General features: G+C 36.9%; 1 protein-coding gene and 1 non-coding gene across 15 annotated transcripts in view; one reads left to right on the top strand and one right to left on the bottom strand.

Annotated features, from left to right (window-relative positions):
• The window catches only part of PPP4R3B (protein phosphatase 4 regulatory subunit 3B), a 93,857-nt gene that overhangs the window by 48,160 nt on the left and 29,574 nt on the right, over positions 1 to 16,123 (top strand). For 5 of the 14 annotated variants that reach the window (XM_064364123.1, XM_064364122.1, XM_064364118.1 and 2 more), the window contains 6 exons: positions 149 to 307; positions 4,331 to 4,500; positions 5,865 to 5,954; positions 7,912 to 8,051; positions 8,462 to 8,646; positions 13,323 to 13,516. In XM_064364123.1, the coding sequence (XP_064220193.1) occupies positions 149 to 307; positions 4,331 to 4,500; positions 5,865 to 5,954; positions 7,912 to 8,051; positions 8,462 to 8,646; positions 13,323 to 13,516 (938 nt within the window). The remainder of the gene's footprint in view (positions 1 to 148; positions 308 to 4,330; positions 4,501 to 5,864; positions 5,955 to 7,911; positions 8,052 to 8,461; positions 8,647 to 13,322; positions 13,517 to 16,123) is intronic. The other 9 variants (XM_064364126.1, XM_064364121.1, XM_012477203.2 and 6 more) reach the window with 5 other exon arrangements.
• On the bottom strand, positions 7,110 to 7,257 carry LOC135269831 (small nucleolar RNA SNORA12). The gene has a single exon (XR_010338081.1). It is a non-coding gene; the product is annotated as a small nucleolar RNA SNORA12 (small nucleolar RNA).

The following is a 16,123-nucleotide window of genomic DNA, read 5'->3' as shown; positions in this document are numbered from 1 at the left end:
ACAGAGTGAGACCTTGTCTCAAAAAAAAAAAAAAGAATTAGAGGAATTACAATTTAGATTTTGTTAGAAAATATAGGATGTAAGCTTTATTTATTCTTTATTTAGATATATTCAGTATTTATTTTCATGAGATTACTTTCTTTTGTAGATAATTATCAAACAGCACAGCTACTTGCCTTAATTTTAGAGTTACTCACATTTTGTGTGGAACATCACACATATCACATAAAAAACTATATTATGAACAAGGACTTGCTAAGAAGAGTCTTGGTCTTGATGAATTCAAAGCACACTTTTCTGGCCTTGTGTAAGTATAAAATGTTTAAAAAGCAACATTTTTAATAGAGATAAAGCTGAAGTTACCCATTTGAAGTTACTTATTATTTATTAGCAGTGTATATTCTGTTAATTAAATGATTGTGAGAAGTCCTACTCTTTCATTCTTACTTAAAGGGCAAGAGGACTAGGTTATAGTGATTTCTCCACCCACATATTGCTCACATTTAAATTCAGTGAGCCTGTCTTTTGTTGTGATACAATACCATGTGCAATGACACCATTTTACTAACAGAACCAGGCCTGCTGTTTTTTTACATCTACTTCATCAAACTGTCATTTAGTAGTCACTGTTTATAATTATCCTGATATTCAATGTTGATTTTTAGCAGATTATAAACTTTCTTTCACTTTCATAATTTCACCTGCAAACAGAGAAAGAAATATCCTCTCTCCAGATGAAAATTACTTTGTGGTGTTATTCTGACCATAAAGATTATAGTTTAAATATAGACATTTAATTTAATGTATTGAGAAAATGTTAATCTCCCTAATCTTTATTTTTGTGGACTTAAAATAGCCAGTATTAACTATCTGCATTATTTCTTTTTTTATACCTGTACCAATTTATATAATAAATATAATCACATGTATAGAGGATTTTTTTTGTTTTTTATTTTTACCAAACAGGATCATACCAACACATTTCTCAGCCCCTTAACACTACTCTAGCTTAATCAATATCATGTAGACTAAGTTTATTCCTGGAGATAGCTGAGTAAGATTTTATAGTATGGCTCTCCCACAGATTCTTCTGCCATTCTCCAGTGGATGAATTACAGATTGTTTTTGCTTTTTTGCCACTCCAAACTATACTGTGGTAAATAGTCTGGTACATAAATCTTTTAAGTACTGATTTATTTCTTTCTAAAGAATAGATTCTCAATAATGAGATTGCAAAGACAAAATGTTTATCTGTTTTATGCTTTTTAATGTATCCATTTAATTTGCCATATAGCTGCTAGATTACTTACCCCCAAATTGAAACATTTTGACATTCTCTCAGCATTCAGTGTTACTCCTTTTTTAAAAATGTTACCAGTCTGATAATGGAAAATGTGATATTTCTTTTTTTTTCTAATTTGCATTTTCCCTGACAGCGTCTTTTCATATATTAGTATAATTTGCATTTTTATCTGTTGTGAATTACCAGTTATCTTTTTCTTAGAGCTCTTTGTATAGTAGAGATATTAACAATTTCTCATGTTTTGGTGAGAAAATGTACATCTTCATTGTCTTGTCTTTGGCTTTATTTATAGTATTGTTTTCCAAATAACTTGAAAATGTCCTTATTATGACACAGATTTCTTTCTTTTCCTTTTATGACTTTTTGGGTTTTTTGTTTTGCTTAGAAAAGTCTGTGTCCTAAGATTATACAGATATTCTCACTTTCTTTTTTGTATTTATATGTGTAACACATGTGAAATTGTTTTTGCATATGTTTTGAAATGAGAGTATTTGAAATGAGTGTTTTCTAGATATATAGCCAACGGTATCAATCTTGATCAGCACTTGTGTTAAGACTACCATACCTTTCCTCTTTCCTTCTGAATTGAAATACCATTTTTGTTATACAGTAAGTTAACATATATATATATACTTTTGTTTTATTTCTGGACTGTCATTTAATTTCACCAAATGAAATAATACTAGTGTTGGCCAGGCACGGTGGCTCATGCCTGTAATCCCAGCACTTTGGGAGACTGAGTGGGTGGATCACCTGAGGTCAGGTGTTGGAGAGCAACCTGGGCAACATGAGGAAACCCTGTCTCTACTAAAAATACAAAAATTAGCCAGGCGTGGTGGTGTATGCCTGTAATCCCAGCTACTCAGGAAGCTGAGGCAGAAAAATCACTTGAACCTGGGAGACGGAGGTTGCCGTGAACTGAGATTGCAACACTGCACTCCAGCCTGGATAACAGAGCAAGACTCTGTCTTAAAAAAAAAAAAAACAGTGCTTATTATATTATGCCAGGCATTATAGTGTTTCTGTTGTAAGGTTTAATACTAAGTGAGTCCCCCTTCACTTTCCTTTTTCATAATTTTCTTAGTTGTTATTGGACATTTTCTCTTTCATAATAACTAAATGATTATATCCAGCTCATATTGATTGGAATTACATTATGTTTTTATATTAATTTTGGAATGATTGATGTTCTTAAGACAGATATTCCCATTTGGCTCTCTATAAATAGTACTGTTTGATGACTACAGACTACTCCCTTTAATATGAACACGTAATTGAATGAATTTCCAATTTATTTTTATTTTTATTTTTATTTATTTATTTTTGAGGTGGAGTCTCACTCTGTTGCCCAGGCTGGAGTGCAGTGGCATGGTCTTGGCTCACTGTAACTTCTACTTCCTGGGTTCAAGCAATTCTCCTGCCTCAGCCTCTCGAGTAGCTGGGATTGCAGGCGCCTGCCACCAGGACTGGCTAATTTTTTGTATTTATAGTAGAGACGGGGTTTCACCATATTGGTTAAGCTGGTCTCGAACTCCTGACCTCGTGATCTGCCTGCCTTGGCCTCCCAAAGCGCTGGGATTACAAGCGTGAACCACCGCACCTGGCCAGAATTTCTAATATTTAAATGTTTATATTGTTTCAGGATTTCTATTATTATAAGCAGTGCTCTTGTAACTATAGCTTTGTATACATGTTAGTTCATTTACCAGCAGTGTGTAAGTGTGCCTGTTTGCTCACACACTTGCCAGTGCTTCAGTCTTTTGCATCTTAAGTAAACCATTTCTTATCCTGCCACAAAGAGAGGTGAGGTTGCAAGTCTAACGCTTCTCCCCACACTTGTTTGGTGTTACATTTATACCTTATGTGGCCTATTTCTGTTTCATTCTCAGATAATCTTTAGAACTTCTTGTGACAGGCACAACTTCTTTATTTCATGAGTTTCATCTAATGGAATGAGAAATGACTTATACAGTCAGAAGCCTTGTGTTTTGAAAATTTGGCTACTGGTATCTGTAGAATAAATTAAACTACTTAGAGAAAAGATGCAAGTTAAAGGATCAACACATATAAAAATAAAGGATTAAAATTATAGTCCTCTCTGTTCCATAAGACCTTTCTCAGTAATATTGCTAAGTTTAGTAAGCTTTATGTAGCTAGGGAAAAGACTAGTTAAAAAGGAGATTTATTCTCAGTATTCTAAAATGTGAAAAGTCAAGTTCAAGTTGTGGCTCTTATTCATTACTCTGTTTTTCTTTAACAAATACAATCTGATCTGCCACAGTGCATCTTTAGCTAGGTAAAATAGCTTGTAAGCAATTGGTACATAAGAGAATGATGTCATTATATTATGAAGATGGTGTTGGTTTACAAGTTTTTTTTTCAAGACATAGAGAAGTAGAATAGTGTGAATGGAAATAGCCTTCATCAGAGAAGTAAAAACCTTTAGATCTTCTGTTACGTGATTGGCATATGGTATCAGGAGCCTCTTTAGCAGTATTTTCAGAAAATTAAAAAGAAGCATTTGCTTCTAAAGCTCTCTCCCTCAGAGAGCCAAGGCAATCCTCACAGGAGCAGGTTGCCCACTCCTGTGCCCACCTTAATGACAGTGCCCCCACTGATTCTGAGCTGCCTTCACTGTGTTGTCTCAGCCATCCACCAGCACTACTCTAAGTACTGCTAGCGTTTGCAGTCTGTGGATTTTGTATATTTTTTAATCTCTGTCATAGAGCTACCTGACTGGGTAGTTTATCTTCTAGGTTCCAAATACTGCTTTTTGTGGTTTTTTTTGCTAGTTCTGGCTATAAAGTTTTACAGTTTTGAGAGGTCCTCTCCAGCTCTATTTTCCTCAAAGTCCAGTTTCATTGGACAGTTTTGCTTTTCTTTTTAGAATAATTTACTTTTTACTTTGTGAACAGTTTTACTTTTCATTTTAGAAGAACATATACATTGCTTTATGGTGGAAAAACACCTGTATAATAATGGATTTTAGTAAGATCATTAACTTACTCCCTGTGTTATTTTAATTAGGTGCTCTTCGTTTTATGAGGCGGATAATTGGACTTAAAGATGAATTTTATAATCGTTACATCACCAAGGGAAATCTTTTTGAGCCGGTTATAAATGCACTTCTGGATAATGGAACTCGGTACAATCTGTTGAATTCAGCTGTTATTGAGTTGTTTGAATTTATACGAGTGGTAAGTGATTATAAAATAACTGTTAGTTATTATATGTAAGATAATTATATGTAAAGACATAATTTTTTACGTCAAAGAATTATATGTAAGCAAAGTGATTTCTTCATTCCCTTTTGCCCCTGAAATTATATATTCCATGTGTCTTAGAATCTATTTCTAATAAACTGAAATTTTAAAAATCAGTACCTTTTTAGTTTGTATTTGCCACATGGTTATGGTTTAGTGGTTTTTACTTTTGACACTAATTTATTTTAATGCTAATATTTTAAATTGTGAAATATAAAAGTGAAATGCAGCATAGTCTTTCAGCCCATATTTACTTGATTTTCTCAGCTCCACTTTTATTGGCCAAATGTTTCAGGATAACATATGGTGTATGTGAACCTTTCAGTCAATCATGGCTTATTCACGTGATCTTTTAGGAAAAGGTGATATTTTTATTATAGAGGTAGTGATTTAAAAAGAATAGAAATATTGAAAAATAATTCATCTGGGGTTGGGCACGGTGGCTCACGCCTGTAATCCCAGCACTTTGGGAGGCGAAGGTGGGTTGATCACTTGAGGTCAAGAGTTCATGAGCAGCCTGGCCAATATGGTAAAACCCCATCTCTACCAAAAATACAAAAATTAGCCAGGTGTGGTGGCGCACACCTATAATCCCAGCCACTTGGGAAGCTGAGACATAAGAATCACTTGAACACGGGCGGTGGGGTTACAGTGAGCCAAGATTGTGTCACTTCACTCCAGCCTGGGTGACAGAGCAATACTCTTGTCTCAAAAAAAAAATTTCATTTGGTAGACATTAATATAAGGTGCATAAAAGGTAGGATGGAATACTGGAATTCTAAGTTAAAGAGATCAGGAAGTTAGATGGACTACTCCAATTATCATATTTTATAGATGAAGAAATTAAGACACCCAGAATGATTAAGTGACCTATTCAAGAACATCCATTTGGATAGTAGCACAGTCAGGACCAATTAGAACTTATAGCTATGTCCCCGCTCAGTTTTAGGCAACAGAAGATTTGTCATAAACAATCTGGAGGGCAATCTATGTGAATAACAGGGGTGCAACAGATAGCTTTAAAACCAATACAACAAATTGACCTACCTATACTTATATACCCTAAAATCATTCCACTGAGGAAATGACCACAAGGTTGGAAAGAATTTGGATTTTATTTTTTGTTTTATTTTGTTTGAGACAAGGTCTCATGCCCAAGCTGTAGTGCAGTAACACAGTTACAGCTCACTGTAGCTTCGACCTCCTGGGCTCAAGCAGATCCTCCCATGTCAGCCTCCTGAGTAGTTGAAACAATAGGTATTCACTAATATGTCTGGCTAATTTTAATTTTTTTTTAGATACAGGGGTCTTCCTATGTTGCCCAGGCTGGTCTCGAACTCCTAGGGTCAAGCAGTCCTCCCACAGCCTCCCAAAGTGTTAGATTACAGGTGTGAGCCACTGCACTTGCCTGGAAAGAATTTGAAAAAAGAAAGTCAAAGCTAGAAATTCATTCTCTAGTTTTATTTCTTATAAATTAGATTTCTGCTGATGACATGCTGTCCTCATACAAAGATAATTTGGCGGACTGGATTGTTTTTCTAAAAGTGGTCAGTTGCCAAGTGTATGATTTTTAAAAGGATGAAGAGGATAGAAGTCTTTAACCTTGGAAAAGAAGGAATATGGTTAACTAGCTCACTAGTTCCCATCATACTGTTGGAATAAATCAAAACTTTTTAATATTTTATTTACTTTATATTTTTCTCCTTTAAAATTTTGGTGAGCTTGAGATAAAGCAAACTGTAGGGTTTACAACGCCATCCCTATGCCCACAATTGAATTGTTTTTCTGAAAATAAGTTTTTGAGTGGTTCATTTATGTACCTTGTGTCCCAAAACTTAATGTGTTTTTCATTTCATGTATAACACAGAGCCATTACCTAGGTTTCTAATTTCTGAGTTGCGTATTTTTTATTGAGATGTACAGGAGAACTAGTTTTAAGACTTAAAATCCGTAATGCAACCAAATTATGATGTATCTTTTCAAGAAATGACCTATGTGTTTCTTAAATATGTAGTGTTATTTATAAAGTCCTGAATCACAACTTTAATTTTTTTTTTTAAATAAGCCTACTGGGCATACATGCATTTGCAGTGATGATTTAGAATTTAGAAGTTATTACTATCAGTTTATTTAACAAAGATTATACTATCGGACGACTACAGGAATAGATAAGTAGAATTCCAGATAGTTTATCAGATCCGTATATATAATATAGTCAGAGAAATCTGTGCTTATTTATTGTTTAGGTTAGATGTATCCTTCATTGTTTTTTCTTTTTTTGAGACGGAGTTTCGCTCTTGTTATCCAGGCTGGAGTGCAATGGCGCAATCTCAGCTCACCGCAACCTCCGCCTCCTGGGTTCAGGCAATTCTCCTGCCTCAGCCTCCTGAGTAGCTGGGACTACAGGCACGCGCCACCATGCCCAGCTAAGTTTTTGTATTTTTAGTAGAGACGGGGTTTCACATGTTGACCAGGATGGTCTCGATCTCTTGACCTCGTGATCCACCCGCCTCAGCCTCCCAACATTGTTTTTTTCTTATTCTACGTGTGAGAGCCAGCCTCAGATATGGGAAAGGCTTGAGAGAGATCTCTTTGTCATCAAGCCTTTGCCAGCTTCTATGTAATGTATGTGGCAGAGTTAGGCTTATTTGAAAACTTAACGAATGTACCAGAAAGAAAACCACCACAACCATATCCCATTTTGATAGCAGTTAAATAGGAAGTCATTAAATAACACCTGTTTGTTGAAAAATAGAATTTTTCTTTTATTGATACATAATATTGTACAGATTTTTTTGGTACATGTACTTTTTTTTTTTTTTACATACATAGAATGTGTAATGATCAAGTCAGGGTGTTTGGGGTATCCATCACTGTGAGTATTTTGAAAACATAATTTTAACATCTTCTCTAACCAGCTATGTGCTCTGAATCAAACCAGCCTCTCTTGCGCCTCAATTTTGTTTTTCTCTAAAATGGGAATAATAAAGCCTATCTCATAGAATTGTTATGCAGATCAAATGAAATTGTATGTAAAAGTGCTTTTTAAATTGTAAAGTGCTATATATAAATACAAAACATAAACAGAAGATGTAAAATAAATCCATTTACTTTTCAAATGTTTTTTATAGTCCCGCAAAAGGGCTCCAGTAAATTGCTTCTCCTTTTTTTTCAAGTTTTCTGTGCAGTCCTGACTCACATGTAAAGAAACCAGGACATTACATGTTGGAAGGTGATTTTGAAAAACCTTTTTTGATCAGCTTTAGAACTACAAAACAAAATTTTAAGTTTTTTTTCTAATAAACATTGTATTATATTTCAAATGTGAATTTTGTGCTTATACAGGAAGATATCAAGTCTCTTACTGCACATATAGTTGAAAACTTTTATAAAGCACTTGAATCGATTGAGTATGTTCAGACATTCAAAGGATTGAAGACTAAATATGAGCAAGAAAAAGACAGACAAAATCAGAAACTGAACAGGTATTGTTTGAGTATACTGCTTTTATAGCCTACAAAATTGTGTCCAAAATTGTCTGTAGTTCAGATTTTCCATGTGAAATTTACTGAGGAATTTTCTTTCCATCACTGGATAGCATAGAGTTGAATAGGAGGGTAAGGTGTTCCTCCTACCCCATATCATTTAAATGATGAATTACCACTCCATATTGTAACTTAAGAAGAATATTTAGTTTAATATACAGTATCCTAAAATAATTTGGAGTGTTAGTGTTCTCTGGCTACATCTTCTATCATGACAGAGATGATTTTGATATAAATTATACTCAGTTAAAATTACTACACTTCTTCCTGATTACAACGTATTTTTCCTTCAATTCAATCTGATCGTGAACTTAAATCATTACTCAATATTTGTGATACGTTTCTTACAGTGTACCATCTATATTGCGTAGTAACAGATTTCGCAGAGATGCAAAAGCCTTGGAAGAGGATGAAGAAATGTGGTTTAATGAAGATGAGGAAGAGGAAGGAAAAGCAGTTGTGGCACCAGTGGAAAAATCTAAGCCAGAAGATGATTTTCCAGATAATTATGAAAAGTTTATGGAGACTAAAAAAGGTATTAAAATTCTGAATTTCTACACAGTATACCCTCTTATTTAGTGCAAAAATTATTCTGTTGCTTATGAAGGTTTGTTTATAATTTACAAAGCAAGAAAGACCATTTTATACCGAATCGTGTTCTTTTAAAATTATATACTTTTCCAAATCTGTATGAGAATTGTTTTCATGTTTAAAATGTTTCTCTTCAAAGTTGCCATTCTGTAATGCTATTAATTTGCTAGTTAGAAATTGAATTATCTACTTACACTTTTCTTTCTGTAAACAGTCTTGTCTTTATTTCTATACTGAAATTCTCAGGAATAATAGAGACCATATAGATTCATAGAAACATTCTAGAATACTTTTCCTGTGTCTTTTACAGCTGATAAACTAAGCTCAAAGAAGTAACTTTTCTCTTTAAAATTTTTAAATTATAAAAGTTACATAAAGATACACTGTCAAGAGAAGTGAAAAGTAAAATTTCCCCTGGCTTTCAGGTGTATTTAACTTGTTTTATAAAACAAAGATCTTGCTAGCACTTATCTTTCAAAAGAACTAAAATGAGGAATTACCATTTTGTGGAATACTGCCCTGCATATATCATTTAAGTATTTAATTAAAATTCATATATTGCTGGGCATGGTGGCTCACGTCTTTAATCCTAGCACTTTGGGAGGCTGAAGCAGGCAGATCATTTGAGCCCAGGAGTTCCAGACCACCCTGGGTAACATGGTAAAACCCTGTCTCTGCAAAAAACACAAAAATTAGACGGGCATGGTGGCACTCAACTGGAGTCCCAGCTACTAGGAAGGCTGAGGCTGGAGGATCACTTGAGCCAAGAAGGTCGAAGCTACAGTGAGCCATAAGCTGCCACTACGCTCCAGCCTGAGTAACAGAGAAAGACCATATCTCAAAAACAAAAAAAAACAAAAAAATTATACCTTAAAAAATAAAAGTCTTTCCTGGATTTATTATATAAGTTTGTGATTTTGAATGTGACATTTTCTAAAGGCAATTCTCAGAGAATTAATTTTCATCTATTTATTACATTTTCTTTGAAACTATTGTTCCTACTCATTTTCAACTTATTAATTTGATAAGTTTTATTTGCCTCAGCATAGGGGAGCAACAAGCCTATTAAAATGTCCTAAGGAATAGGTATCTTTGCTAGACAAATTCTTCTGCCTTTACTCATTACAGGTACTGCCCTGACTATGTCAAAAGAGGCAGTACAGCCATATTTGAAGTTCTATATCTAGTGTCAAATGACACACTGTTAAGAATCATATATAAAAATAGTAACGAGATGTTAAAGGGGATTGGAACCCTGTGTCATAAAAGAAACAGGAAAAGGAACTTGGAATATTTCGGACTTACAGACTTAATCATTGTCTTCAGGCATTTGGAATGTTGACTTGTGAGAGAAATTACTAGGTTTTTACAATGATTAAAGAAGTGTAGAGTCAGTGAGTGGAAGCTACAGGGAGACAATAAAAGGAAGAGTCAGATAGCTAATGAGATTTTAGATGTATGTGCTAGATACTGCAATGCAGAGTTCTAGCACAGGATGGCTAATTTTGTTAGGATCCTTAAGTTCCTTTCTAATACTGAGATTTCTAAGATTCTAGCTAATAAAGACTTATCTCTTGTATTAGTTCATTTCATACTATTAAAAAGAACTACCTAAGACTGGGTAGTTTATGAAGAAAAGAGATTTGATTGACTCACAGTTCCATAGGCTCAACAGGAAACATGGCTGAAAGGCTTCAGGAAACTTACAGTCATGGCAGAAGGTGAAAGGGAGGTAAGCATGCCTTAACCCTGGTGGAGCAGGAGACAGAGAATGTGAAGGAGGAGGTGCAACACACTTTTAAACAACCAGATCTCATGAGAACTCACTGTCACACAAACAGCAATGAGGTATTCTGCCTCCATGATTCAGTCACCTCCTCCAACACCTGGTGATTACAGTTCACAGTGAGATTTGGATGGGCACACATAGCCAAATCATATCATTCCAACCCTGGCCTCTCTCTAATCACATGTCCTTTTTACATTTCAAAACCAATCATGCCTTCCCAACAGTCCCCCAGCATCACAACTCATTCCAGCATTAACTCAGAAGTCCCAAGTCCAAAGTCTCATATGAGACAAGGTAAATCCCTTCTGCCTATGAACCTGTAAAATAAAAAAGAAGTTAGTTACTTCCAAGATACAATGGGGGTACAGGCATTGGATAAATGCTCCCATTCCAAATGGGAGAAATTGGCCAAAACAAAGGGGCTACAGGCCCTGGGCAAGTCTGAAACCCAGCAGGGCACTCTTTAAATCTTGAAGCTCCAAAATCTTCTTTGACTCCATGTCTCCCATCCAGGGCATGCTGATACAACAGGTGGGCTCCCAAGGCCATGGCTGACTCCATCCCTATGTCTGTGCCAGGTACAGCCCCCATGGCTGCCTTCATGGGCTGATGTTGAGTGCCTGCGGCTTTTCCATGTGCATGGTGCAAGCTGTCAGTGGATCTACCATTCTGGGGTCTGGAGGATGGTGGCCCCCTTCTCACAGCCCCACTAGGCAGTATCCCAGTAGGGACTCTGTGTCAGAGCTCCATCCTCCTCACATTTCTCTTCTGTACTGCCCTAGTAGAGGTTCTCCATGAGGGCTCTGCCCCTGCAGCAGATTTCTGCCTGGACATCCAGGCATTTCCATACATCTTCTGAAATCTAGGTGGTTTGGGAATCAGAGGTTACCAAACCTCAGTTCTTGCCTTCTGCATACCCATAGGCCCAATACCACATGGAAGCTACCAAGTTGTGGGGCTTGCACCCTCTAAAACCATGGCCCAAGATGTATCTTGGCTCCTTTTAGCCATGGCTGGAGCTGCAACAGCTGAGATGCAGGGTGCCATGTCCCAAGACTGCACAGAGCAGCAGGGCCCTGGGCCCAGCTCACAAAACCATTTTTCCCTCCTAGGCCTCTGGGCCTGTTAATTTAACATTTGGCTCCCATGCATATTTCTGCAACCAGCTTGAATTTCTCCCCAGGAAATGAGTTTGTCTTTTCTGCTGCATGGTCAGGCTGCAAATATTCCAAACTCTATGCTCTGCTCCGTTTTAAATATAAGTTTACATTTCAGACCATCTCTTTCTTCATGCATATGAGCGTACACTTGTTTAGAAACAGCCAGGACACCTCATTTTTTTATTTTTTATTTTATTTTTTTTTTTTGGAGACAGAGTCTTGCTCTCTCTCTCTCTCAGGCTGTAGTGCAGTGGCATGATTTTGGCTCACTGCAACCTCCTCCTCCCCAGGTTCAACCAGTTCTGCCTCAGCCTCCTGAGTACCTGAGACTACAGGTATGTGCCATCATGCCTGGCTAAGTTTTATATTTTTAGTAGAGACAGGGTTTCACCTTGTTGGCCATCCTGACCTCCAGTGATCCAGCCGCCTTGGCCTCCCAAAGTGCTGGGATTAGAGACATGAGCCACTGCACCTGGCCCAGGCCACCCCTTGAATGCTTTGCTGCTTAGAAATTTCTTCTGCCAGATAACCTAAATCATCTCAAGTTCAAGTTCCACAGATCTCTAGGGCAGGGGCAAAATGCTGCCAGTCTCTTTGCTAAAAGCATAGCAAGAGTGACTTATTCCCTATAAGAGTGACTCCAGTTCCCAGTAAGTTCCTCAACTCCATGTGAGACCTCCTCAGCCTGTAGTTCATTGTCTGTATCACTGTCAGCATTTTGGTCAAAACCATTCAATAAGTCTGTAGGAAGTTCCAGACTTTCCCACATCTTCCTGTCTTTTTCTATGCCATCCAGACTGTCCCAACCTCTGCATGTTATCCAGTTCCAAAGTCGCTTCCACATTTTCAGGTATAGATGGAGTCTGACTCTGTCACCAGGCTGGTGTGCAGTGGCACAGTCTCAGCTCACTGCAGCCTCCAGCTCCCAAGTGACTCTCTTGCCTCAGCCTCTGGAGTACCTTGGATTATAGGCTTTTGCCACCACACTCATCTAATTTTTGTATTTTTAGTAGATAATAAGTTTCACTGTGTGGGCCAGGCTGGTCTCAAACTCCTGACCTCAAGTGATCCACCTGCCTCAGCCTCCCAAAGTGCTAGGATTACAGGCATGAGCCACTGTACCCTTCCATTTTCAGGTATCTTTATAGCAGTAATCCACTCTGGTACCAATTTTTTGTATTGGTTTGTTTCCATACTGCTCTAAAGGACTACCTGAGACTGGGTAATTTATGAAGAAAAGAGGTATAATTGACTTACGATTCCACATGACTGGAGAAGCCCCAGGAAACTTGTGGCTGAAGGCAAACAGGAAGCAAGGCATGTCTTACATGGCAGCAGGAGAGAGAGCAAGAGGGGAAGAGCCACACTTTTGAACAACCAGATCTCGTGAAAACTCACTATCACAAGAACAGCAAGGGGGAAATCCACCCCCATGATCCAGTCACCTGTCACCAGGTCCTTCCTCTGACATGTGGGGATTATAGTTTGACTTCAGTTTTGGGTGGAGACACAGAGCCAAACCATATCATCACTGTACACATCATGCTCTGCTTTTTTAGTTCTTAGGAAACAAAGGCAATGTTTTCTAAGTTTTTTAATTATTGCTATTTTCAGACATTTTGACTTATCAGCACTTATTGATACACATTCAAAATTTTACTTTTGCTTTAGCAAAAGAAAGTGAAGACAAGGAAAACCTTCCGAAAAGGACATCTCCTGGTGGCTTCAAATTTACTTTCTCCCACTCTGCCAGTGCTGCTAATGGAACAAACAGTAAATCTGTAGTGGCTCAGACACCACCAGCAACTTCTAATGGATCCTCTTCCAAAACTACAAACTTGGCTACATCGGTAACAGCCACCAAGGTAGGTGAAACAGCATTACGTGCAAACAAACTTTGCTCTTCCCATCTGTGAGATTATTTCTTGTTTACAAAAGAAAATTTGGATAATCAAAACAATTTCAGTGATGGAAAAATGTTGCATACATTGTTATCAGAGAACATGACAGCTAACATTTTGATTTCTCAGATCTGAGTTTATCTGGCATGTAATTGAGATCCTTTTATAAACATAATTTTGTATTCTGCTTTTATTTGTTAGAAGAATTTTTCTGTTATCAAAACATTGTGATGATTGAGAATTTCATTTCATTGTATTTTTTTGAGACAGAGTCTTATTCTGTCACCAAGCTGGAGTGCAATGGCACGATCTTGACTCACTACAACCTGCACCTTCCAGGTTCAAGTGATTATCCTGCCTCAGCCTCCCAAGTAGCTGGGACTATAGGCACATGCCACCACACCCAGCTAATTTTTGTATTTTTAATAGAGACAGGAATTTCACCATGTTGGCCAGGATGCTCTCCATCTCTTAACCTCATTAACCACCCACCTCGACCTCCCAAAGAGAATTTCATTTTATTTAGGCTTATGATAATAAATGTAAGTATCCTTCCTCCTTGTCCCCCATTCTGTTTTGGAGCACTTAAGTTGATTCTGATATTTCATTGACTACTTAGTGTTATTGCACTTTAAATTATTTTCTTGGATAGGTAATAGAATATCTTCACACATACGGTCAAATTCATCTTCATAAAGTCTATGCTAATTTATGTTACCATAAATTGTGTATGTGCCTAGCTAATTGCAGCTTTGCCAGTGCTATAATTATTTTTAGTATTTGCCAGTTAGGTAGGGGAGACAGTATATAATATCTCATTTCCAATTTTGTATACTTTATTAGTCATAAGGTTGAATATTAGCCTTTTGAATTTGCTCTTCTCAGCAAATTGGATATTATTATTGATGAATCTTTAGTTAAGGATATTAAACTTTCTGTTGTTCTTATAAGAAATGTATTTCCATTGTTACCTTTTTTTATAAACAAGTTTAAATTTCTTATGAAACATTTTTCTTGTTCATGTGTTATATGAAACCATCCTTTTTCCCCATAAAGGAGTGGCTTAAAATAAAAAGACATAAATATGGGACAACTATTGTATAAGGGTAGAAAGACAAGAAGAAATGGCATGGTAGTACAAACCTAACTGAAGGAATGCATCTTGTTTTCAACACAAAATATAAGTATGAGTTTATTTTACAAAAATATAGAGTCTTTATTCACTAGTATAGTGAGCTAGGCTCTTGACTGAAGAACACATAAGTAGCATTTTCATGGTATTCTGTATTTGAAACACATTTTATGTTTTTTAACTGGAAAATTTTAAAATTTTAAACTTTATGATAGGACAAATTAGAGTAATATTGTGACATTGTGTTTGATCTGGGCACAGTGGCTCACTGTGATCCTAGCACTATGGGAGGCCAAAGGAGGAGGGTCGCTTGAGCCCAGGAGTCTAAGACCATAAGGTGAGACCCCATCTCTCCAAAAAATATTTAAAAAGTAGCTGGGTGTGGTGGCACACACCTGTGGTCACAGCCTCTCCTGAGGCAGGAGAATCGGTTGAGCCTGGGAGGTGGAGGCTTCAGTGAGCCGTGATCTCGCCACTGCACTCCAGCCTGTGCAAGAGAATGAGGCCCTATCTCAAAAAAAAAAAATGCCATGGAGTTGCATTGTTTGGGTTCAAATGTTGGCTCTGCCTCTTTCTAGCTGTTTCACCTTGAATAAATTATTTAATCTCTCTGGGCCTTAGCCTGCCTGCCTGTCTTCCTGCTTCCCTTTTGTTGTTGTTATTGGGACAGGGTCTCACTCTGTCACCCATCTGGGAGTGCAGTGGTGCAGTCACAGCTCAGTCTCCCTTACTTCCTGGATTCAACTGATGCTCCCACCTCAGCCTCCCAAGAAGCTGGAAATGCAGGTGCATGCCACCATGCCTGGCTAATTTTTGTATTTTTGGTAGAGATGGAGATGGGGTTTCACTGTGTTGCCTAGGCTGGTCTCAGACTGCTGGGCTTAAGCAATCCTCCCACCTCAGCCTCCCAAAGTGTTGGGATTAACAGGCATCAGCCATCATGCCCAGCCAGCTTTCTTGTTTTAAAAAGGGATGAGACTTACTTTATAAGCTTGTTGGGAAGTTTAAACTATTTAGCAAATGTGAAATGCTTAGAACACTGCTTGACACCTTCTTAATATATGTTAGCTTTTTTTTTAATCAAAGTAATACATGCACTTACTTTCAAAAGTCAAATATTACCAAAAGGCAAGTTTATATTAGAAAAAATTCAGTCTCTCTGTTCCCCTCCACAAAGATATCTTTGAACTCATTTAGCTATATGTCTTCTATTTCTAAATAATATGTCAATACTGCTATGTTGCTTTACCTAGCTTAGACGTAATTTATTTCTTGATAGATGGGAATTTAGCTTTTTTATGTACACACATAAATGGAATACTCCTTAACACATCCTCACCTTATTCCTCCCTGTATTGCAATTTTTTTATAAAAACATTTGATTATTTTATAATTACGACAATATAGTTCTGTTTTTTCTATACTGTTTTTCTTAAAAC

The sequence above is a fragment of the Aotus nancymaae genome, unplaced genomic scaffold, assembly GCF_030222135.1.
Source record: "Aotus nancymaae isolate 86718 unplaced genomic scaffold, 86718_ANA_hifiasm-v0.15.2.pri h1tg000057l, whole genome shotgun sequence".
Lineage (NCBI taxonomy): Eukaryota > Metazoa > Chordata > Mammalia > Primates > Aotidae > Aotus > Aotus nancymaae.
Note: the sequence above shows the minus strand (reverse complement) of the source record. Positions and strands in the feature narration are given on the sequence as shown.